At 54.6% G+C, this 22,085-nt stretch overlaps 1 protein-coding gene and 1 long non-coding RNA gene across 18 annotated transcripts; one reads left to right on the top strand and one right to left on the bottom strand.

Moving 5' to 3' along the window:
- Positions 1-141: 141 nt before the first annotated feature.
- LOC109438599 (uncharacterized) lies at positions 142-13,497 on the bottom strand. 5 transcript variants are annotated; one of them, XR_012497688.1, is made up of 4 exons: positions 11,634-11,773; positions 10,971-11,219; positions 10,564-10,881; positions 142-4,605 (listed from the first exon to the last, which is right to left on the bottom strand). It is a non-coding gene; the product is annotated as an uncharacterized LOC109438599 (long non-coding RNA). The 5 variants fall into 5 exon arrangements; XR_012497687.1 differs by lacking the exon at positions 142-4,605 and adding an exon at positions 4,634-4,854; XR_002136407.2 differs by lacking the exon at positions 142-4,605 and adding an exon at positions 13,394-13,497 and having other exon boundaries at positions 10,324-10,881; positions 11,634-11,774.
- MRPL23 (mitochondrial ribosomal protein L23) lies at positions 11,824-20,838 on the top strand. 13 transcript variants are annotated; one of them, XM_074336923.1, is made up of 8 exons: positions 13,137-13,257; positions 13,405-13,614; positions 14,355-14,461; positions 14,588-14,723; positions 15,480-15,602; positions 16,518-16,600; positions 17,250-17,323; positions 20,627-20,838. In XM_074336923.1, exons 1-8 carry the CDS (start codon positions 13,250-13,252, stop codon positions 20,792-20,794), a joined length of 909 nt encoding a protein of 302 aa, XP_074193024.1. In that variant the 5' UTR covers positions 13,137-13,249; the 3' UTR covers positions 20,795-20,838. The 13 variants fall into 13 exon arrangements, with proteins under 13 accessions (XP_019574130.2, XP_019574129.2, XP_074193026.1 ...); XM_074336922.1 differs by lacking the exons at positions 13,137-13,257; positions 13,405-13,614 and adding an exon at positions 12,830-12,914; XM_019718574.2 differs by lacking the exon at positions 13,137-13,257 and having other exon boundaries at positions 13,270-13,614.
- Positions 20,839-22,085: the final 1,247 nt, after the last annotated feature.

Genomic DNA, 22,085 nt, shown 5'->3' with positions numbered 1-22,085 from the left:
AAGGGAGCTGAGGATGGGGGTGGGGGCACAGCCTGAGGCTCTGAGGGCCCCCCCTCCAGAGGAAAGCAGTGGAAAAGCACGTTTCGGTGAGAGCAGACACGCAGACACAGACCGCTCTTTCTATATTATACGAGAACACAGTGCACACTGTGTAATAAATTTGAAAGTCCTGACTAAATGGAATTATGGAAAATATAAATCAGAAAAATTGGATCAAGACGCACAGCCTCGCACAGCCAGGTATTCACGGGGGGAGATTTCCGGGACCGCCCCTCCGGGAAGGCTCTGCAGAGAGGGGGAAGGGGGAATGGGGAGCAGGGGCCCAGGCCCCCACAACCGAGTCGAACCCCAGAGAGCACCTGCACATGTGTGCACACACACACACACACACACACACACACACACACAGCTATGCTCCCTCCGAACACAGCTTCCTGCATGTGGACACCCCCCCACACACTCATAATACACAAGCACACACATGCCCCCACACCCTGCACATACACCCCTGCCCCCACACACTAGACTATATGCAGTAGGTGTAAACACACTGAGTGACCAACATGCTTTATTGCGGTGATGCAAAGACGCACAAAGGAATTTAATAAATGGCGGGACTCACTGCCCCTGGGGCACCATCAGAGGGCACGCACTGCCTTGTTCCACCACCTTGCTCCGACAGGGCAGCTGAGGGGCACACAATTGGTGGCCAAGCTGCCCTGGGTGTCAGCACCTACAGCATGATAGTCGGCTCACCAGGAGCCGTGTAGGCTCGAAGGGATGAGTTTCATGGGGAACAGCAGAACGACAGGGACAGCAAGCAGGCCGGGAGCTAAGTGGGAGACTTGAGAGTACCTCCTAGTCACTGAGAGGTCAGGACGACCTAAAGCAATCGTGGTGCATGTGCAAGATTGGAACAAAACAATTGGGCCTGACCATGGGCTCAGGTAGAGTGCCTGCCTTTGAACTTCAGGGCATGAAACATGGAGAGGGGACTTAGGGTTCGAACAGGAAGGTCCCAGCCCACTGTCGCTGCTCCCCAGCTGAGTCAGAACCCAGATGTTTAGAAATGCAGAAACATGTGCTGATAGTTCTTGGATCAAAGAGGAAATTGAAATGGAAAGTAGGAAGCACTTTAGATCTGAATGATAATACAAGATCGCATAAGAAAATTCTGGGGTGCGGTCTGAATGCTGTGTTACCAAAGGGTGGGCAAAGACCCCAAATTTTAATAAGTTAAACATCTAATTCAAGAAACTAGAAAATGAATTTTTAAAAATCTAAAATAAAGCAAAAGAGAAGCATGGAAACAGTAAGGAAAAAAAGAAAACAAAATAAAAACCAAAATTAACGGACAAGAATAACAAAGTCAAAATTGGTTCTGACAAAGAACTAACATGACAGTTATCAATTAGAAGGAGAAGATGCAAATAAACACTGTGAGGATGAAGAGGGGGACACAATGAGACAGTGTAGAGATAGAGCTAGTCATAAAAAAACACCATAAACAACTTTGTGACTGTCTGTTTGAAAACTAGATAAAATGGCCAATTTCCAGGGGAAACGTGACTTACTGTGTTGATTCAAATGGAAGGAGAAAACTTGAATAGGCTGATTTCACTTTAAAGGACTTGAACCAGCAGTTAACTATCTCCCACTAGAAAATCCCAAGACATTTTTGGAATCACATCCTGACCAAGAGGGTCCTCTCTAACGCTAAGGTAGCTTTCTCTCGGCAAACGGACCGACGTGGGGACTCAAAGCCTCAAGGGGAAATGGGATGAAACAGAGCACAGAGAAGAAAATGCGTAGCCAACGGAGAGGCCCATTTCCAAAGCCTACAGCAAACATCATAATAGAGCAACGGTAGGAGCTTCCCTTGAAAACCGAGAGTAAACCAGGACCGTCAGCCAGCTCCCTTCACCATCCCTGTCGGGGAGGAAAAGTTATCCCCTACCCTTCTAGGTTCTTCCGGCTGCTCTAATAATCAAACTGACATGGGACAGATTCGCAGGAGAAAAACAAATGAACGTTTAATAGCATGTGCACGTCTGTACACACGGGACAGACCCAGAAACACTGAGCAACTGGCCAAAATGGCAGAGACCACCACCTTCAGCTAAAGACAAAAGAAGATGGGGGCGGGGCGGGGGGGAGTGGAGGGGACTGACCAGGAAAAGCACAGGAAACAAGGGTATGCAGATTTGCGTCTGTGCCTTCTCAGGCGACAACAGTTTCTGGAGATTTAGATATCCTCCTCTTCCTGGTACAGGGAGGGAGACGCCTTTTACAAGTGGAGATTTTCCTCACAAAAGTAAATGACCTTTCACAAAGGGCAACTGCTGCCTGGTCTTCCCAGATTCTCTCACGTCTGCTGTTTCTTAAAATGAACCAGATGAAAACAACCAATATCCCCTAATAAGCATATTTCGGGGTGACAAACTCCACTCCCCTTCATCCAGGCGTCACCACCAGAGCTGTAGGACAAGAAAAAAACTTAAAAAACAGAGAGAGAGAAAAAACTAGCAGGTAAGAAAAAAACTATCTTTTCTAGCCTATTAATCCCTTAAAAAAAAACACAACCCAGCTACTCTAATTCATAACCAAATAATTGTCTACAAGGAAACCCAAGAAAATCTAAATTATGTGAATTAAGAAGATTCCATACGGGTTCATGTGGGCACATGCAGAAAAACGGAGAGTTAGACGCCAATGTTTAAGACGTCATTTACAGTGGAAAGGTAAAGAAGCATATGATTATAAGAGTGAATCTAACAAAACACGTGCCAGACAATTACAGACACGATAAAATACATTTATAGGGAGTGTTAAACAAAGACCTAAATGACAGGAGCCTGTTAGTACCTTCCAGAGAGCAAGATAGAACATCTTAAAAATGTTAATTCTCCCCAAATGAATCTATGAATTCAGGGCGCGTCAGCCGCATTCCAATAGATTCACATGTAAATTGACAGGGAATTCTAAAGGTCCTATAGAAGGAACTGGCGCAGGGATGGCCCCCAAAGGGACACAGAACAGAAAGTGCTACGGATGGATGTGGAGGGACTTGATGGGTGGCCATGTATTGCCTGGAATAACTGGGGGAAAGAGAGCTCTGGGACAACTGCCTGCCACAGAGAATAAATAAAAGTGTTGGCCTCCTTCCTATCATGCACCAAAAACCAAGCCCTGGTCATTTAAAGCCCTAAGTTGGAAAAAGAAAACATCAACCCTTTAGGGAAACACTCCCGGAGCGTACTGGGAGGCTCCGCTTCTTCCACAGGCATGAAATCCACAAGCCACACGTCAAGAGACGGATGGAGTCAACAAGAATAGGGTTAAGAAAAAGGCCCTCTTTGCATCAAAAGGCACCACAAGCCAAGTGCGAATGCTGGCGAGGCGCTGGGGGGAGGTAAGAGGCCACGGATGAAGAATCTGCCCCGTGTATGTAAGGGACACCAGGGTCCCGTTAGGAGACAGGCCACCACCGCACAGAAAATGGGGCCAAAGGGCTGAGCGAGCAGTTCAGGGGAGAACCTGAAGGTCAGTACACATGTCACAGGCAGAGTCGAGCACCAAGGGATGGCTGTTCACAGAAATTAGAAGCACAGAGTAGGTGTCAGTTGGGAAGGCTCTCTTCCCAGAAGCCGGCCAGCTGGTGGGAAGCCCACGGGAAGACCTGCAGCCTTAAATGGGAGGCTGGCCGTGACACGTGCAGCGAGCGGGACCCGGGGAGCGTGAGGGGAGGGCAGGAGAGTCAGGCGGCAGGTGACATTGGCCCATTTCTTAGAAAGTCACAGAGAATGGAGGAAACGGGCATTTCATCTTAGCATCACCTACAATGACACCGACAGGCAGCCTTGCCTGAGCATGAGTCACACGGAGGACACGACATCCTCTGAGCATGTCCAAGCCCCATTGTTCAGCCTCCCCCTCACAGGGAAGAGACAGCCTGACAAGTCCCCCTGCAGGATCCTGTACAAGATGACCGGCACGACGCTTCAGGACTGTCACGGACCTAAAAGAGCCACACACACACACACACACACACACACACACACACTCATGACACAGTGGTGGACTGCTCTAGATTAAAAGAGACTAAAGGGGCACAGCAATTCCGTACACTGCCCCCAGCCTGGGGCTCACACCACCCTGAAACAGAAGCCATCAGAACGTTCTGTGGCCTGTTCAGGGGTGTGATCACGGATCAGGGAAGCCGGGGCGGGAGGTGCCAGTTCTTACAAGACTCAGCCTCGACTTACTGTCCAGGCTCAGGAGGGGAGAGACGTGAGAAGCAGATGTGGCCAGATCAAGTCTGGAGGTGGCGAGCCCTGAGGCCAGGGGCTCACACGTGCAGGGGACAAGGCACACGGAGCTGGTGTCCTGGGAGAGCAAGTGGCCGTGTCTGGTCGGCTCGGGGAGGCCTGGCAGTCCTCCGCTGGACAGCTGTGACTGATGGTAAGTGCAAAGGTTAGAGCAGCCGCAGACCTCCTTCGGTGGTGTGTCCCCAAATGGAGTCTCCACACCTAGAACAAAGGACCTGCAGCAACACGCTGTCATGGCCAGAATTTTGCAAACGCAGCACTGGGGGTGGTGAGTGAGCTGCAAAAGGAACAATACAGCACATTATTTCCACACGCTGTTTGAAATATGACAGTGAATTACATACGCCTGGATACGAGGGACATACACTTCAGGTGAACGGTCCCCTGGGGGGGCGGGGTCCACATTGAGGGGTCACCTGAGCACGGACATGGGTTCATCACAGCTTGTTTCTTAAGCCAAAGAGGTGGGGAGGGGTCAGTGCAGGCTCTTCCTATTTTTATTTTCGCCTTCTGAAATTGTTCACCACTGTAAAACATCGGGAAAGCACATTTGCTGAGAGTCAATTCTTATTGCTGAGACCCAAACAAAACCTCCAGAAACTATAGCAAACGATAAACATGCACTTCCTTTCTGTGCCCGCGTGATGGGACATGCAGCATTCCAGGCCGAAGCCGGAAGCGAGCGAGGATGCCTGCTTTTACCATTACCATTCAGCCCAGCTCTGGAAACCAAAGACAATGTGGGAGATGTGAAACGGAAATAAGATGAATAACTCTGGGAAGGAGGAGAACGAACAGCCCTTCCTCGGGCCCCCCGAGAGCCAGGGGAAGGCCTCTGAGAATGATGAGAGAGTTCAGGAAAGTCGCCAGACGCAAAACACATATTTCAAATCAATATTGCTTACTATTTTCCAGCAACGGCCGGTGAGGAGATAAAGCAGAATAAAAAACATTCCATTCTCAAACAAAAGAAAACATGACTGCAGAGACCATAAAAACAGTTAGCAACAGCCCTCGTAAGAAACGCTCAGGGTCGGCAGGAAGAAGACAACGAACTTGAATGAGAAATGTATAAACAAAATGGGAAAAAGCAAGAAAGAGAGGAAAAAACACACCATGTTCTGGGCAGGACGTTTACGGGAATCCATTCTTCCCAAATGAATGTACAGGTCTGCCAGACTTTCAACCAAAATTCCAACAGGGTTTATTTGGGGGTGAGGGGTGCACAGAGGGTGGGGAGGGAGTTGGCCAAGATGAATGTCAAATTCGTCCAGAAGGAAAAATGGGCAGGAAGAGAGAAGAAGAGTTTGAAAGTCACGAGCTGACTTCAAGTGTCCAGGTGAGAGAGCTGCCGCGTGTCATGTCGAGGGCTCCCTGCAGACCAGTCGCCAGGCCAGGCCATCCTGGTCCGTGCAGTGGCCCAAGGAGACAAAAGTTTCCCAGCAGAGCAAACTGAGGCTCAGAGTGGGTTATGCAGAGTCCCAAGGTCACGGGGCTGTGGCAGCAGCTATGGGCCACGACACAAAAGCCCAACGCCTCTACTTTTGCAGGCTGTGAAATGTTTTCCAATTCTCCAGTAGCTCTCAGCTGATAGATGTGTACGTAAGAACTGGGGGCATCTCCGTCAGGGAGGGGAGTGGAGTGGGATGTTGAATAAAGGAGGTTGAGGAAGTCAGATATGTGGGGAGGACGTGGGGGAGAAAAAGGCACCGAAAGTGTCCCTCCACACCAAACAGGAAAATATGAGCCAGGAGGATTGGGGTTCAAAGTGGAAAAAAAAAGAAAAAAAGTTTGTTAAAAATAAAACTAGAGGAAAAAGTAGGTGCATCTTTTTCTGCTTCCGTGCTGGGGAACACTTTTCTGAGCTTACACACAAAGGAAGCACCGTGAAAGAAAAAGATAAATTCAGTTAATCTCATTGCTTGAAACTGTTAAGTTTCTGCATATCAATAAACGTTCATCACTTCCAGTCAAGCTGGAACCACAGGACCACATTTATCCTCCTGCCTGAAACAACTCGAGAAACAAACAACAAAAGTGAACCATACAAATACACAAAAGAATGTGTTTGCCAAGGTAGTGGCCATCAGGCAGTGGACAACAAGGTCCCCGGGAAATGGGAGAGGGTCAGGTTGAGTCCTACAACTGCCCAGCTCGTTTCCTTGACCGTTTGCAGCCTCCATGCAGGAAGGAGGAATTGAGGGGAAGCCCAACAGGATCCCTGAGGGGGAGAGAGAGCTGAGGCTCCAGGGAGGCCCAGGCAATGAAAACTCACAGGACCAAGTGTCAGAAAGGTGAAGCTAGAGCACAGGGAGAGAGCCCTGGGGACCCACAGGGGGGCCCCTCCGGCACCCAGCAGGGTGCAATCAACATCGTCGGGGAGGGACCCGTCCAAGGCTGGGAAGGGGACCACGGGTTTGCTGCACCCAAAGGCCTGTGACAAGGTCTCGATGCTGCCTACCAGGAAGACATGTGACACAGAAAGACACGAATGGGTTAAAAAGAAACAACAGACCTTGGAAATATCACAAAGTGAAAAATGACAGAACTGAAAGGAGAAACAGACAAATCCCCAATTGTAGGCAGGTATCAAGACCCCTCTCAACAGTAAACGGGACAAGTGGGCAGAAACGCTGCAAGGGTGTAGGAGACGAAGCACTGCCAACCAGCACGGCTTGACTGATGTTTATGGAACACTCCACTTAAACACACATTCTTTCCCAGAGCACATGGAACATTTACCAATATAGAGCATGTTCTGGGCCATAAAACAAGACTTAATAAGTTGAGAAGGATTCAAGTCACACAAATTATGTTCTTTGACCATAAGGAATTAAATTATAAATCAGTAACAGAAAGAGCCTTGGAAAATGCTCAAATATTTGGAATCTAAATAACACACTTCTAAATAACCCTTGAGTCAAAGGAAAATGAAAAAGGAAACTGGGAAGTGTTCTCAACAGGATGAAGATGGAAATTCAGCACATGGGAACCGTGTGGAAAGCAGCACTTAGAGCGAAATTCACACCACGGTGCCTAGCTGAGAACGTGCCTACAGAAAGGGCTCAGCCAGTGACCTCAGTGTGCACCTGAAGGAAAGTAGAAAAAGAAATGCAAATGAATCCTGAGTAAGCACAAGAAAGGAAGTAATACAGATCAAGTGGAAGTCGATGAAATGGAAAACAGAAAAACAACAGGAAAATTTTTAAAAATCAAACCACAACTAAGTTCTTTGAAAATATCGATAAAAACTGATAAACCTCTAACCAATCTGATCAGGAAAAGAGAGAGAATGGACATTAACAATTACCAGGAACGAGGGGTTTACCAGGGATCACTATAGATTGTACAAATATTAAAAGAATAATAAGGGAGTATCATGAACAACTTTAGGCCAATAAATTTGACGGGGTAGATGGAACGGCCAAATTTCTTGAAAAACACAAAATACCAAAGCTCACTCAAAAAGAAAAAGATAGCAGGCTGAGTAAGCCTGCTATCTACCAAGGGACTGAAAGTGTAGTTCAAAAGTTTCCCACAAAGAAAACTCCAGGCCTAGACAACTTCATTGGCAGATTTAAAGAAATAATAGCAACTACATACAAATTCTGCAAAGAAATTGAAGAGGAGGATGGATGACTTTCCAACACAGTGTCTGAGGCCGGCACCCCCCAGGGACCAAAGCCGAAGACAGTACAAGGAAAGAGAACCACAGGCCAGCCTCCCCCAGACACACGGGGCAAAAAGTCTAAACAGAATACGAGCAAACAGAACCCAGCGCCACGTGCAATGGATACCACATCAGACTAAGTGTGCTTTGTCCCAGGAAGGCAGGGCTGGCCTAACACAGGAGAGCCAATCGGAGTGATTCACTGTATTAAACCGAAAAAGAAAGCCCATGTGATCATCTCAATAGATGCAGAAAAGGCATTCGACAAAACTCAACACTCATTCCTAATTTAAAAACAGCTCTCGGCAAACCTTCTATCCATAGTACAGGGTGCCTCGTGAGGAGAGACTGAGAGTATTCCTGCTAAGGTCAGCGCCAAGCCACGGACATCTGTGCTCACCACCTCCACCTAGCACGGTACCGGGGGTGCCTGCGAGCGCAACTGGGCAAGAAAAAAGTCAGACAGACTGGAGAGGAAGAAGGGGGCTGGCTTCAGTCACGGACAACCTTGTCATCTAATCCCACAGAACCCACAGGAAAAGCTCCAAGAACTCACCAGTGAGCTTAGCAAGGTTCTCAGGACCCAAGGTTGATATACCAAGTCAGCTGCATGTCTACAAAATAGCAATGAACGGTCGGATATGGACATTTCACAAAATGCCACTTCCTAATGAATAGTACCAGAAAATAGGGACAAATGTGACGAAGGGTGTGACAGAGCCGCACACTGAAAAATATCAAATGTTGGTGAGAGAAACGAAAAGAGACCAGAATGAAGGAGGCGAGATCTGGTAGCCATGGATGGAAGACTCCGTCGATACTGTTACGATGTCATCAGCTGTCCCTAAGTTTAACCCATAGAGTCAATGCCACCCAAGCAGGTATTTTTGTGTAGACATTTACACGCTGATTCTACAATGTGTGTGAAAATGCAGAGGATCTACAGCAGTCAAAAGGACCCCGAGAAAGAAGAAGAAAGTGGAACTGACATCTGAAGAATCAGTGTAAGACTACAGTAACCCAGACTGGCTGGTATTGGTGTAAAGATATTCAAACACATCAAGAGAATAAAATAACGAGGTCCAGAAATAAACGTACACATGTGCAGGAATGATAGCTTTCCCAGTGGCCTGGGCTGGGATGTTTGCATGTCCCTGTGCAGAAGAAGAAGGAGCAGGAAGGGGAGGCGGAGGAGAACGGGTCTACAGCTCACACTATATACAAAAATTAACTCCAGCTGGATCATAGGCCTGCATGTACAACCAGAAGTACAAAAGCACAGGAGAAAATCTTGGTGAACGTGGACTAGGCCGAGACTTCCTCGACACAATACCAAAAGCACAATACCTGAGAAAGCAAATCAGACCCTTAAAATGCATGAAAAACTTTTATAATTTGGTCTCTAAAAGACACTGGAGAGAGAATGAAAGTATAAGACAGCTGCTGGAAGAAAATCTTTGCCAAGCTAATATTTCATAAAGACCCGATCCAGAAGATATAAAGAACTCTAAAAAAAAAAAAAAGAATAAAAAAAGGGCGGGGGGCGTTCAAATGAATAGTAAGTGTACAAAAAAGTGCAGACCTTAATAATAAGAAAACAAACAACCCGATTTTTAAAAATGGGCAAAAGATTAGAGCTGACACCTCATTAAACAAGACAAATGAATGGCAAGTACGCACGTGAAAACTGCACGACACCCTTAGTCACTGGGGAAACGCAAAATAAAACCACAGGATACCGCTCTATAAGAATGGCTTGCAAACGCCAAGCACAGCAAATGTCGGCCAGATTGTGGAGGAACCCCACCTCACTGGCGGAAATGTAAAATGCTTCAGCTGGCAATGTCCTGTTTCTTAAACAGTTAAACATAAACCTCCCATGTGATCTAGTCATTCTCCTTCGAAGCATTTACCCATGAGAAAAGGAAATGTTTGTCCTTGTAAAGACTTTCACATGAATGTAAATACTGCTTTGTTTTTAATCGTCAAAAACTGGAAACAACCCAAATGTCCGTCAACAGTGAATGGATAAACAAGCTGTGGTGTGTCCATATACCATGGCAGCCAGAAGGAATGCAGGCCCAACGCACGCAAGGCACGAACGAGTCTCACAATAGTTATGCTGAGAGAAAGAAGCCAAACAAAAAAGAGTACATACGACGCTTCCATTTATGGAAAACTCTATAAAATGCAAGCTAACCACGTCACACTGGTGCTTGGAGATGGGGGGGAGGGATGGTAGAAGGGACCATGAGGGCCTGAGGACACTTCTGGGGGTGACAGATGTGTTCACCCTCACATACACCAGAACTTATCAAACAGTGCTTTCGATGTGTGCAGTTTATTGTATGTTAATTACACATCAATAGAGATGTTTTAAAAATATTAAAAAGCAAATGATACACTGGGAAAACATTTTGAGTCAAATATGACAGACAAAGGGTAATGTAATCAATACATGAAATGCACTCAGAAACCCACAGGAAAACATGGACACCCTGGTAGGTGGACCAGGGCGGCCATAACTAAGTCCCACAGATGATATCTTAAAGCACAGACACTCACTGTCCGCAGTCCTGGAGGCTGGAGTCTGAGAGCCAGGTGTCGGCAGGGCTGGCTCTGAGGCCTCTCTCCTCGGCGTGTAGACGGCCGTCCTCTCCCCGTGTCCCCACACGGTCGTCCCTCTGTGCGTGCCTGTGTCCTGACCTCTTCTGATGAGGACCCCGGTCACAGTGGATCAGGGCCCCACACATACGACCTCCGTTTACCTTAATCACCTCCTGAAAGACCCCATCTCTTCATACAGTCACATTCTGAGGTGCTGGGGGTTAGGACCTCAATAATGAATTTGGGGAGCACAACTCAGCCCCTACCATACCCGCACTGGGGAGAAAAAAGAGCAAAAGACATAAATAGACAAGTCACAGATTCAGGAAAACAAAGGACCAATTAATGTACAAAAAAGCACAAACCTTGTAACCACATAAGTATCTCCGCAAACAAAGGACACATCACGTCTCATTCCTGGGTGTCCAAAGGCTGCTCACAGTGGTGACAGCCATCTGTCATTGTGTGCCAGACCCTCCAGCAACCAGAATGCCTCCGGGAAGCCAGGCACGGGTGCCAATCAGGTGCCAGGAGCCCCTGGGACGGCACCACAGGGCTCACGGGCGGCGTCCTCAGCCGGGCCATGAGGGTGGGCAGAGCCCATGGGGCTCGGTCTGGACATGGATGGCAAATACTCCTTCAGCATGTTCAGTCAATTTGGACCTGTTGGGCTGTCCAGGTGACCTGGGCTCTGGGGGTGTGGTCTGCTCAGAGTCCCAAAGCCACTCCAGTGAAGTACTGGAGTGAGCTTGCCTCCTTAGCCTGTGTTGTCTTGCCTGTACCCGTGCCAGCCTCACCAGTCTGACCACCAGCCACACACAGGGTCACCTGACATCCATGGTGCCTTCGTATCAGAAAGGAACCACCCCAACCACGAGGGAGGCACTGAGGCAGAACTGCCATTAGTGAAACTCAGGGTCACAGGGACCCAGGCCCTGCTGTCTGGCTTACTGCCTGAGTCCCCTAGAGAAGAAACCCAGGGCATGTCGTTCCCCCCCCCCTCCCCCCGCCCTGAAGGAAGAGCATACCTGACTGATGGTGGGAACCACTGTTGTGTAGCACAGCTTCACGCTGAACTGGGCATCCTCTGTTTATCTGGCAAGCCTCACCTGGAGAAGCCATGCTGCAGAATTTGGGAAGGAGGCCAGCCATGCAGTGAGGGGATGGGTCTGGCAACAGGGAAAGGGGAAGAATGAAGGGGCAGAAACCCCAGGCCTTATGAGGAGGACTCGGTGGCATATAATCAGAGAAGCAGGGTCTGAGTGCTGTGAGGTTTGCACCGCGGACACCCCATCACTGCCGCCAACTGCGTCAAGGAGCTCCATCCCCCTCACACACTACCTGCTCTCCAGGGAGCAGCAGTGCCACCAAACCCAGCACAGCGTCTGCGACCGGCCCTCTCATCAGCCACACACAACTTCGAACCCAACTTTCGACCACATCTCTGAGGGTAACATCTCACCTCCGAGGTAGACCATGGCCCCAGAATCCTGGCTCCGGGGCGGCCCCCTCTCCGGCTCCATCCCTCTTCCCACCTCCCGCCCGCAAGTCCTCTGGCCCTGGGCACAGTGGCCCTTACAGCACAATTTCCTCCAGCAAGGGTCCACAAGAGCCTGGCCCCCTGCATCCCACAGTGTGTGCGTGTGTGTGTGTGTGTGTGTGCGCGTGTGTGCGCGCGTGTGTGTGTGGGGGGGGGCGGCTGGAGAACAGCAGGGGACAGCTCTGCCCTTCCCTGATACTCCTCAGCAGGCAGGCTAGAGGCCACTGTCACTGCTACCCCTCCTCAGTGCAGTACCTGCACCCTAGGTGAACCCACTTATGTCATTTCCATCAACATACAGGCCAAGGGGGGGGGCACTGCAGCCCCTCCCCACGCCCGCCTTTCAGAGAGGCACAGCACTTGCTGCCTGCATGTTCCACCAGGTCCAGCCTCCTGCCACCCTTCCCGGGTCCCACCCCCACCCTGGAGGCCTGGTCCTCTGCCACCCCCCAGCAGCCAGACCCTAACCCTGCTTCCTGGGGCCCTTCTCTCCCTGCAGCTTGCTGGGCACCCTCCTTCAATGTTCTCCCCGCTCTGCAGCGCCTGTAAAGCGCTGTGGGCGCAGAGAGGCACAGGCCAGCCTGGCGGGGCAGGGGCAGCGAAAGGGTTGGAGAGTGGGCTCCGATGCGGGCAGGGCTGCGGGCCGTGCTGCGTGGGCGGTGGAGCGCGCCCTCCCGACACCAGGGGACGCTGTGCTGGGGGTCACTCGGGCCGCGCGCGCCGCTCCTTCCGCCCGCGGACCGGAACCGGCGATGGCGCGGAATGTGCTGTGAGTAGGGAGGCCCGCGCGGGGCGTGGCGGGGCGCGCGGTCGCGGGCATGATTAGGGGGCCAGGGACCCAGGCCCGGAAGGGGACGGGCGCAGCCGGCCGGGGAGTGGTCCGAGCCCGGTCCCGGCAGCCGGCACCGCCCCACCCCCCGCGGCCACCTCTGCGGACACCCCCGGGGTCCAGGCCGGAGAGCCCCCCCGCCGGAGCCCCCGCCCCCGAGGGCCCGCCCAGCCCGCGCAGCCGGAGGGGGCGGGGCCGTGCTGGGCTTGTCCGCACCCCCTCCCCCGCAGTGACCCCTGGTCCTCGACCACCCGAAATTTAAGCAGCTCACACTCATGGCCCTGTAAACACGAAGGCCCCGTGAACGAATGAATGCACGCACGCATGAACGAATGAATGCACGCACGCACGCACGCACACACGTTGGCAGGGTGCGGGTGCGGGTGCGGGTGCGGGATTGTGGCCCATCTGAGCGGCACCTCTGGTGCAGGCGCCGGTGCGGACTCGGTGGACCTGCCCGGGTGTGGATTTGGGGTGAAGGCCGCAGGGCTCTCTCAGGAGGAGACACTGCTTCCTTCAGCAGCCCGGGAAGGGCAGGGGCATCGAGGAGTGGAAACTCAAATCCAGGCCAGGCCCTGAAGGCCACCCTGGGAGCCAGGGCTGTGCGGGCTGGAAGGGAACCAGGACAGCGGGCCTGGCCGTGAGTGCACGTGCTCCCTCGCCGGCCAGGGAGGCCCTGGAGGGGAGACTTGCAGTGGAGCCACGCGGGTGGGGTGAGGGAGAGGGTGGGATCACGGATGAGTCACCCTCGGGGCCACAGGGCGGGCGGGCTGGTGGCAGCCAGCCAGCTTGTTGTTTGGAGGAGGGAGGAGAAATTCAGATCTCCACTTGAGAGATGTTAGGTTGAGGTGCTTGCGAAACTGCGGGAGCGGTCAGGGAGGCAGTGGGGGTGGGCGAAACCAGCCGGAGGCCAGGGATGGGCCCCACAGGGGAGCCGGGCCTCAAGGAGGCCCAGGGAGCTGTGTTCCAGGGCCCAGCGGGAGGGTGGTCGGTCAGCAGCACTGCTTGTTCTCAAGCTGGGGGGTCCCAAGCCTCAGGCAGGGCACTGGGAGTGGGCCTGGCACTCAGTGTGGGGGGAGGAATAGACTCACCCCCGCCGTCCTCACCTCCCACCTTCACACTGGCCTCTATCCACATTCAGCTGAGTGTGCCCCTCAGGCCCCAATCTGGGGGGTTGGGAGAGATTGAGGGGTTTAAGCCAGCGATCCGGCATTCACAGTTACCCATAGGCCCCAGCCTTTGCCCCCTGCTGCAGTTAGTCACCAGGGGAGAAAAAGAACCCCTTGGGTGGCCAGCTGTCATCCCGAACGCCCACGAGGGTAGAATGAGGCAGGCCCTGGGCCCCCAGGGGCCCTGAGAAGGCAAGCCCTTCCTTTGCAGCCCCTCACCGGTGCTCACTCTGCACAAGGGCTGTGCGTCAATCAAGGAGCTTCTGCCGGGGCAGCTGCCACGTGCTGACTCAGTCACCTACAGACCCCAGGTAGAGGGTAGGCAGAACCCAGCCATTTTATACGGCCCCTGTTTGCCATGGGGGCCCCCCACTGCGCCTGCCCCAGCCATGCAGACCAGCACTGTCCAAATCCCCGGCCCCCACTCAGCCCTGCTCCTTTCAGGGCATCCCACCCAGACCTTCGAGGCCCTGGCCCTCCTCTCCCTCCCCATGCTTGGGAGGCAAGGACAGGGTGGAATTCGGCCTCATGAGCCTGTTCCTTGGTGCTGTGTGCTGGCCGCTACAGACTGGTCACCAAGGTATGGCTGAGACCCTCAACGGCATCTTGTACCCCCACACGCACCCTCCATCAAGACCTGCCCCTGGGCTCCCAGCAGACCCCCGGACCCCGAGGCTCAGTTGGGTCCGGTTGGCAGTTGGTCCTCCTGGCCTGCCAGCCACCCTGGAGCACAGGTCCAGCTGGAGGTGGTGGCTGCATCTTCCTGCTGCCTCTGCTCGGGGGGTTTTCAGGGTGAGGAGGTGGTGCGGTGAACTCGAAGTTGGTGAGCTGCAAACACTGCCCCCCCACCCTCAGCCTCTTATCCTGGGGGAGCTGGCACTCCTACTCGGGGTGGGGGTGGGGGTGGACACGGCCCCCATCGTGCTGTGAGGGCAAAACCCATGTCAGCTGGCCCGTTCCGTCCATTCCCCATCACCTGGGCAGAGGGAGTTGGTGGGTGATTTGCACATCTGTGGCCTTGCCCGCGTGAGGCCCACTCCTGGGATGGTGACAGCCACGCTGGGGCCGTGTGCCTGTGGGACTATCGCTTTGCACAAGCACGTCGGGGGGTGTGGGGACATGCTCTCTGTGGCTTCTGTTTGTTTTCTTGAATCATCCATTGGCCCTTTTCAAAGGCTGGCCTGGGGGTCAGCTGCTCACGCTATGCCGAGTTGGTGCGGGGGCCGGGGACTGGGCAGCACCACATGGTGAGCAAGGGGCGATGGGGCCTGCTGGGGGTGTTCCTGGCGCGCCATGCTCCAGGCGTTCGGTGTGAACATGAACCTCTCCCTCACAGGTACCCGCTGTACCAGCTAGGCAACCCCCAGCTCCGCGTCTTCCGCACCAACTTCTTCATCCAGCTCGTGCGGCCCGGCACAGCCCAGCCCGACGACACCGTGCAGTTCCGGATCCCCATGGAGTGAGTGGGGGCAACGCAGGCCTGGCCGGCGGCTTCCTGCTACGGAAAACACTGCAGGCAGCTCCCCGGGGCTCTGCAAATATTGACCGAGGCCTGGTGTTTGCAGAGGCCACGCTGGGCTCCCTCCTCCTGGAGAAGCTGAGCAGCCTGAGACGGGCTTCCTTTCTTGCTCCCTCTCTTGTTGAGTGGAGTATCACCGCTCTTCCCAGGAGGCCATGTCCCCAGAGTTGCTCCCCACAGCCGCCAAAACCTTCATGCTCCAGATGGTTCCTTTACGGGGCCGTGTGTGGACCGAAGAGGCACAGCCTCCCTGTCACGCAAGCTTCAGGGTACTGCTCTGGACCTTAGGATGTGACCATCCCAGGCGTGGGCCCAGGAGTGGTTTGAGCTCCTGTGGGAGCCAAGGGTCCTGTCAGCCCTCAGAGGCAGGGGTAGGAGCAGGAGAGGCCAAGGGCCTGAGTTTGTGATGCATTTAAGGTGAAAAGGGAATGGGGCCTAAGCTGCCAAAGACCATCATTTCTGGGACGAGCCTGTTAGGACCGCGTAGTGGGGTGGCAGCTGCAGACAGGCCGGGCCGGGCTCCCGGCAGCCAGGGGGCACTCGCAGACTGTCACTTCCCCAGGAGGTTCCCAGGAGGTTGGCCTCTTGGCCTCACAAGCGTGAACCAGCAGGAGGGCGAATGGGACTGACGAGTCCAGGGCGCCTAGGGGCCCAGTCCCTCTGTCACCCTCATGTTGACGTGTCAGTGGGAGAGCGCTGTGTGGGGACCAACTGCTGGATCCCTGGGGTCTGTTCAGCCCGGCCCGGGTCCTGGCTTTTCCCTGACGTCACCTGTGAGGCTGTGCCCTCGCCCCGGAGGTTGGGCTACTTCTGCCCTCAGCCTGGTCAGACTCCCCTTTCTGTGCTCTTCCCCAGGATGACCAGGGTGGACCTGAGGAATTACCTGGAGCGCATCTACAACGTGCCCGTGAGCGCCGTGAGGACTAGAGTGCAGCACGGTGGGTGCCTGGGCCGGGCTGGTGCCCTGCTGTGTATGTGGGTCCCCCTCCCCTGGCTCACGTGGGCCATGGTTCTCTGAGCCACTGGCCTGTGCCGTCCTCGCAGACTCTGGTTCTTGGCACAGGAGGAAACTGAGGCACGGGGTGTTTAGGTGACTTCTGGGGTCACACTTCTCACGGGGCAGAGCTGGGTATGGGAGAGCAGAGCCGATGGACTGGCCCCGCGGCTGCGGCAGCCATGAGCACGCCGCGGCTGCCAGCCCTAGAGGCCCAGCCACAAAGCGCTGCCTTCATCCCCTCAACCCTTTCTCCTTCCTCCCTTGTCACCTGTGTCCCTGCGTTGTGAATCTGAAGACCTTAAGTCTAAGGTGAGGACAGCCAGCGAGAGCGCTGTGCCAATGGGAGAAGTCGGTTCCTCGAGTGATTTTAGACACCTTTGGGTTTTTGCAGAGAGCAGACACGCGAGGTCCGGGTCTTCCAGTGTGAGCACAGTCAGGACTTCTGAAGCAGCCCCCTCGAGGGTGTGATGTGCTGTCATCTGTAGACAAACTAATTCTTACAGTGTTTGTCTCTTTCTAGAAAGTGGGTTCCTGGATTGGTTGGACTGAAAATGTGGTGCTTGGCAGTAAAGTTTCTCTCCCCCCAACAGGTTCCAACAGGAAGAGGGATCACAGGAATGTCAGGCTGAAGAAATCAGACTACAAGGTGGCCTACGTACAGCTGGTGAGCACGCAAGGGCGTGGGCATCGGGTGGCAGGGGCAGCGTCCTGGGAGCTCGTCGTGACCGACAGTGACCTTGACGCGGGGGGCTGTGTTTGTGCAGCCTCCACCACGCCCGGCCTGGGGGGCCAGGGAGGCCTTTGGGGGCAGGATCTCAAGGTCCACTGCCTTAGTTCTAATCCGCAGTGAAGCCCGCAGTGAAGCCCGCGAGGAGCTGGGGTTCAAAGCACAGTTAAGCCAGTGGGAGGAGACGGGCTGGGGCACTTCGGAGCTTCTCAGGGGCCACCCTTGTCGAGCCTTTGAACTTTGAACGTGCTGTGGGCAAAAGCAGGCCCACCCAGGCCTAGGGGATTTGGGCTCTGACAGAAAGAAAGCAGATCATGCTGAGCTGAGCGGCAGAGGCCGCCTTCCTCTGGAGAGCTTGTCCTTGGACTGTCCCCAGGCCAGGAGGCAGTTAATTGCTCTTAATGCCATGGGTACAAGTTGCTGCGGGGGCCTGGGCTTGGATCCCAGACCCGGCTGGTGTGACCCCCTCCCATCCGGGTTGTGGCCCCCAGCACATTCCTGCAGGTTCTGTCTTCACTGTCTCCTGCCTGGCCAGGGGCTCTGGGGGAAGGGTCCGGCCTGTCTTGGGCCTTTACCGACCCAAACCCAGAGCTGTGGAGAGTAAGATGCACATTTTCAAAGCCCCCTTTTCGGGCTCTTCCAAGTGTGAGCTGCCCCCAGAAATGCGAGTTTCCTCAGATATGCTTTGCACGGACACCAGGCCCTGTGTTCTCCAGGCAGGGTCTTCTCTCACCTGGGCGGGCAGCCTTGGCCCGCCACGGGCTCCGTGGGAACCTGCCAGGGAAGGCCCTGCTCGCAGGCTCTATTAACTGCCCCCCTGCTGTTTGAAACCTGGGGGGTCTTCCTCCCATTTCTCCAGTTTCTGTGTAAACAGCCCACGTGCGGGAGCCCAGGGCAGCCTGCCGCTAGATGGCAGTAGCGCTATGGCGAAAACCCTCCAGCCTGCGGGCCTATTTCGGGCTTCAGGAGGCATTTTGTTAAGAGAGCAAGTCAACATGGCAGCCTTTCTGAAAAACAGTCACAGCTGTTGTCCTAAACAGGGGCCCCGTAATTATTTGGCCTAATATTTGCCGTGCATAAAATCAGCCAGTACAGGGGGAGACAGCACCGTTGGCCTTCTAAAGAAAGACGCCTGTGTCCTCTGAGTTGGGCCCGGCCATCCGTCTTTGTCATGGCACGCCGGTTGACATCCCATATGTCCGCATTCGCCACGAGGCCCTTCACAGGAGAGCTATAGTTACAAGTCATCCGAGCCTCACACATTTTTGCCCGGGCCCCCCCTTGCTCATGAAAACCGAACTGAGCAGCGCTTAGATCTGCTGTCTGCAGCTGCCGCTCGGCCGCCTTTCTTCCTCTGTGAACCCCAGGCAGCGAGAGACAGGCCGCCCCAGTGGGAGCACAGGGTGTCCCTGCTGGGCACAGTTCCTGCCACTCCAAAATTAAATTTGTAACGCCCCCCCTCCTCCGTCCCCCCAGCTCCAGCAGCTCTTTGCCCGGCCTGCAAGCACACGGCTGGAAGGTTGGGCCCACACCCTGTGCAGGGGTCCGTCCTCTGTCCCCTGTCTGCCGAGGGGCGAGGCCGGCGTCCTCTGCTGGAGTGTCCCTTTGGGCCCGCTCCGGGGCTTCTAAAAACAGAGCTAATTGTAAAGCACACAGAGGGTCAATCAGAAAGACAAATTAAATCACCAGATTTATTTTGAGTTGGCTGCTTCGGAAAAGCCGGTCTCACCCGGTGGGAGTCCCACATTTTCCCCCCCTCTGACAACCTGATAAACATCTCTTTGGCCCAAAGTCCAGCTCCAGCAAGGGCCTCCATGGCCCACACAACAAACAGAGCGTTGACCTGCTGCGTGAAGCCTGGTGTTTACACAGCGCGTAGGAATGAGCGCCGGGCCTCCGCGGGCCCAGCAGGAGCACGTCCGCAGACAATGGCTCGGGGGCCCTGGGGTTGCTGCCTGGGCCGGTTTCTTCACTTTTATGACATTTTCCTGCTTCCCTGTACTTTTCCATGGTCAGCTTGCTTTCCTGTTTGGAAGCGTTGAGGGGTTTACTTTGAAAGTACAAGGTGAATTTCTCCAGAACGGGGGCCTCCGTCGGCACCCACCGTCCTATCACCCGCCTGTAAGGAACGGACAATTCCTTTCACCATTTCCTCCAGTTTTCTCCCAAGCGATTGCAAATTGCCATCTCTGTGTTTATATTTAAAATGTCATTTTGGGTTTCCCCCACCTCAGAAAACTAGCAGAATCACCTCGATATATTAAACATAAACCCCCGTTCTGGGCAGCCAGCCCCGCATGTAAACTATTGCCCTTTGGTATTTTAAAAAAGGGAAAAAAAAGTTTTGAAATGTGTAAGATAACCCTCCCGTGGGCTGGCTACCGAGCGCCCGCGGCTGCTTCTCGTCTCTCCAGGCCTGCTCTGTGCACCACGTGACCCGAATGTATAAACCTCACATTCTTGGGGGGCGCACAGGGCCGTGTCCGCTCGCACTTGGCTGCCTGCCCACATCCAAATCTCTTCACAAAACAAGGGTCTGCAAGAGCCCAGCATGCTGAGCTGAGCTCACTGTTAGAACTTCCCAGAGGCCCTGCCGCCCCCGCCCCGCTCTACCTGTCCAGGGCACCCTCTTGTCCAGCTCTTATCTGTGCAGCCAGGACCCTCCCTCCCTCCTCCACACTGGGGGGCTGGCACCGCGGCCTCAGCCTGGGGGTCCGGGTGGACATGGACATGTTCTGAGCCTTTAGTGAGAGGCATAAAAGCCGTGAACGTGAAGACCGGTCCTGGTGTGTAGACTGCTGCACGCACACACTTCTTTTATTTGCCAAGCTCTGAGCGGGAGAGGGTGGTCTGTCATGTGGGGAAAGGCTCTCACTCAGGTCTTTTAGGTGGAAAAAGTTTCAGGCACACCAGTTGCTACTGGGCCGTTTCCTTCACTTCTCTCCTGCCCGCGCTTGACCAGGCTGCCTGCAGACACCACTCCTAAGGAGAACGGCCACGCAGAGGGCCTCTGTGCCAGACAAAGGCGGGAGCCCGGCCACCCAGGGTGTTTCTTTTCCAGGCAGGGACATTGCTGGGGGCGCAGCGTGGGAGCCGAGCCCTGGGCAGACGGGTCGGGCCATGGTTCCTGTAAAGCACGGTGGCCTCAGCCGGCCCACAGGCCCCACAGGGGCTCCTTGCGTTCCCCCCACTGCTGGCCGCAGAGCCGGCCCTGTCAGAGCTTGGCTTTTCTCTCCACAGGCACATGGACAGACCTTTACGTTCCCAGACCTGTTTCCTGAGAAGAAGCTAAGCCCTGAGGGTGGCTCTGCTGATGACAACATCCGGGACCAGCTCCTGGAGGCCCAGCAGCGCAAGGAGAGCCGCGACCCCCAGCGTGGGGGTGTCCCCGAGTGGTTCGGCCTGTGATCTGCCAACTGACAGCTCAAATAAAGTGCTGCATGTGGACAAAGGGGCAAAGGCTCTGTTCCTCTGTCCCTGGGTCTGGGTGCAGCAGGCCGAGGCTGAGCTGCCAGTCACAGGGTGCCCTGCTCCCCATGTGCGCCCACAACAGCCTGGCTGCCTGTCTGCACAGAGGGCGGGCCTGGGCTGACCTGTGGCCTACACGGCCACATGTCTAATCCTAGTCCCCTGAACCTGAGACGAGGCCAGGACCCTCACTCCAGTGTGGGCATGACGTGTGCCTGTGAAAGGGCACCCAGAAAGCAATTCTGAGCACCTGCATCTAAACTCCCCCCGCAGGCGTGTTAGGAGGGGTTCCATGAGTGCACAGTCGGCGTGGGCTGCAGCGTGTGTGCCCCCCAGAGCCCATCCAGGCCAAGGCCCCACTTGGGTACGCTTCATGGGTGTTGAGTGGGCAGGGGGCTGCAGAGGGCCTCAAAGGAAGTGGTGTTTGGGAGAAACGGGCTAAGCCAGAGCGAGGCGACAGGAAACGGGCCAAATCAGGGACAATCCCTGTCCAAGGGCTCGGACCGTGAGAAGCAATGAGTCGGGGAAGAAGCAGCCCTGGAGACCTGCAGCCGGTGGGGTTTCAGTGGCCCCTGTTTGCCTGGTTCCTGAGACCCATCTGCAGCTCTGCTTGTCTGAATCTGAGCTCTGCACTAAAAATCCCACCAGGCAGCCGGGCTGTTCCCTGGGTGGTGGAAAAGGAATGAGGCTGCATGGAAGCCAGGACTGAGTGTGTGTGCGCGCGCGCGCGCGTGTGCGTGTGTGTACGCGCGTGTGCGTGTGTGTGTGTGTGTGTGTGTGTGTGTGTGTGTGTGTGTGTGTGTAGGTTTGACGCTGACAGAGAGGCTGGGCCTAGAGCTGGGGAGCAAGCAAGGGAACCAGCCACGTCGCTTCTGGGGGAGGGGAGCACTGGGTCCTGGAACCCCACTCTGGAGCCCTGCCCAGCTGTGGTCTGAGTGAGGGCCGCCCCCTTCCCTGCACAGGGGGCTGCCCCTGAGGCCTTGCAAGGGGAGCCGGAAGTGAGGAGCTGGCTCAGCCAACCCCCTCCACCCCGAGGGACACCCGATAGGCGGGATCGGAGGGACACCCGACAGGATGGCGGCTTCACGCACCCCTCCGCCTCCTGCCGGGTGAAGGTCCGGGCAAACTCCGCCCTTCAGTGTTGATTTAAAGTGACGGGGAAGGTCCGGAAGTGGACCGGAGACCTAGGCAACGGTATTTTCTTTAGAGAAATAATTCATGGGGCCCTGCG

This window comes from Rhinolophus sinicus, linkage group LG06 (assembly GCF_036562045.2).
Source record: "Rhinolophus sinicus isolate RSC01 linkage group LG06, ASM3656204v1, whole genome shotgun sequence".
In the NCBI taxonomy this organism is placed as follows: Eukaryota; Metazoa; Chordata; class Mammalia; order Chiroptera; family Rhinolophidae; genus Rhinolophus; species Rhinolophus sinicus.
Note: the sequence above shows the minus strand (reverse complement) of the source record. Positions and strands in the feature narration are given on the sequence as shown.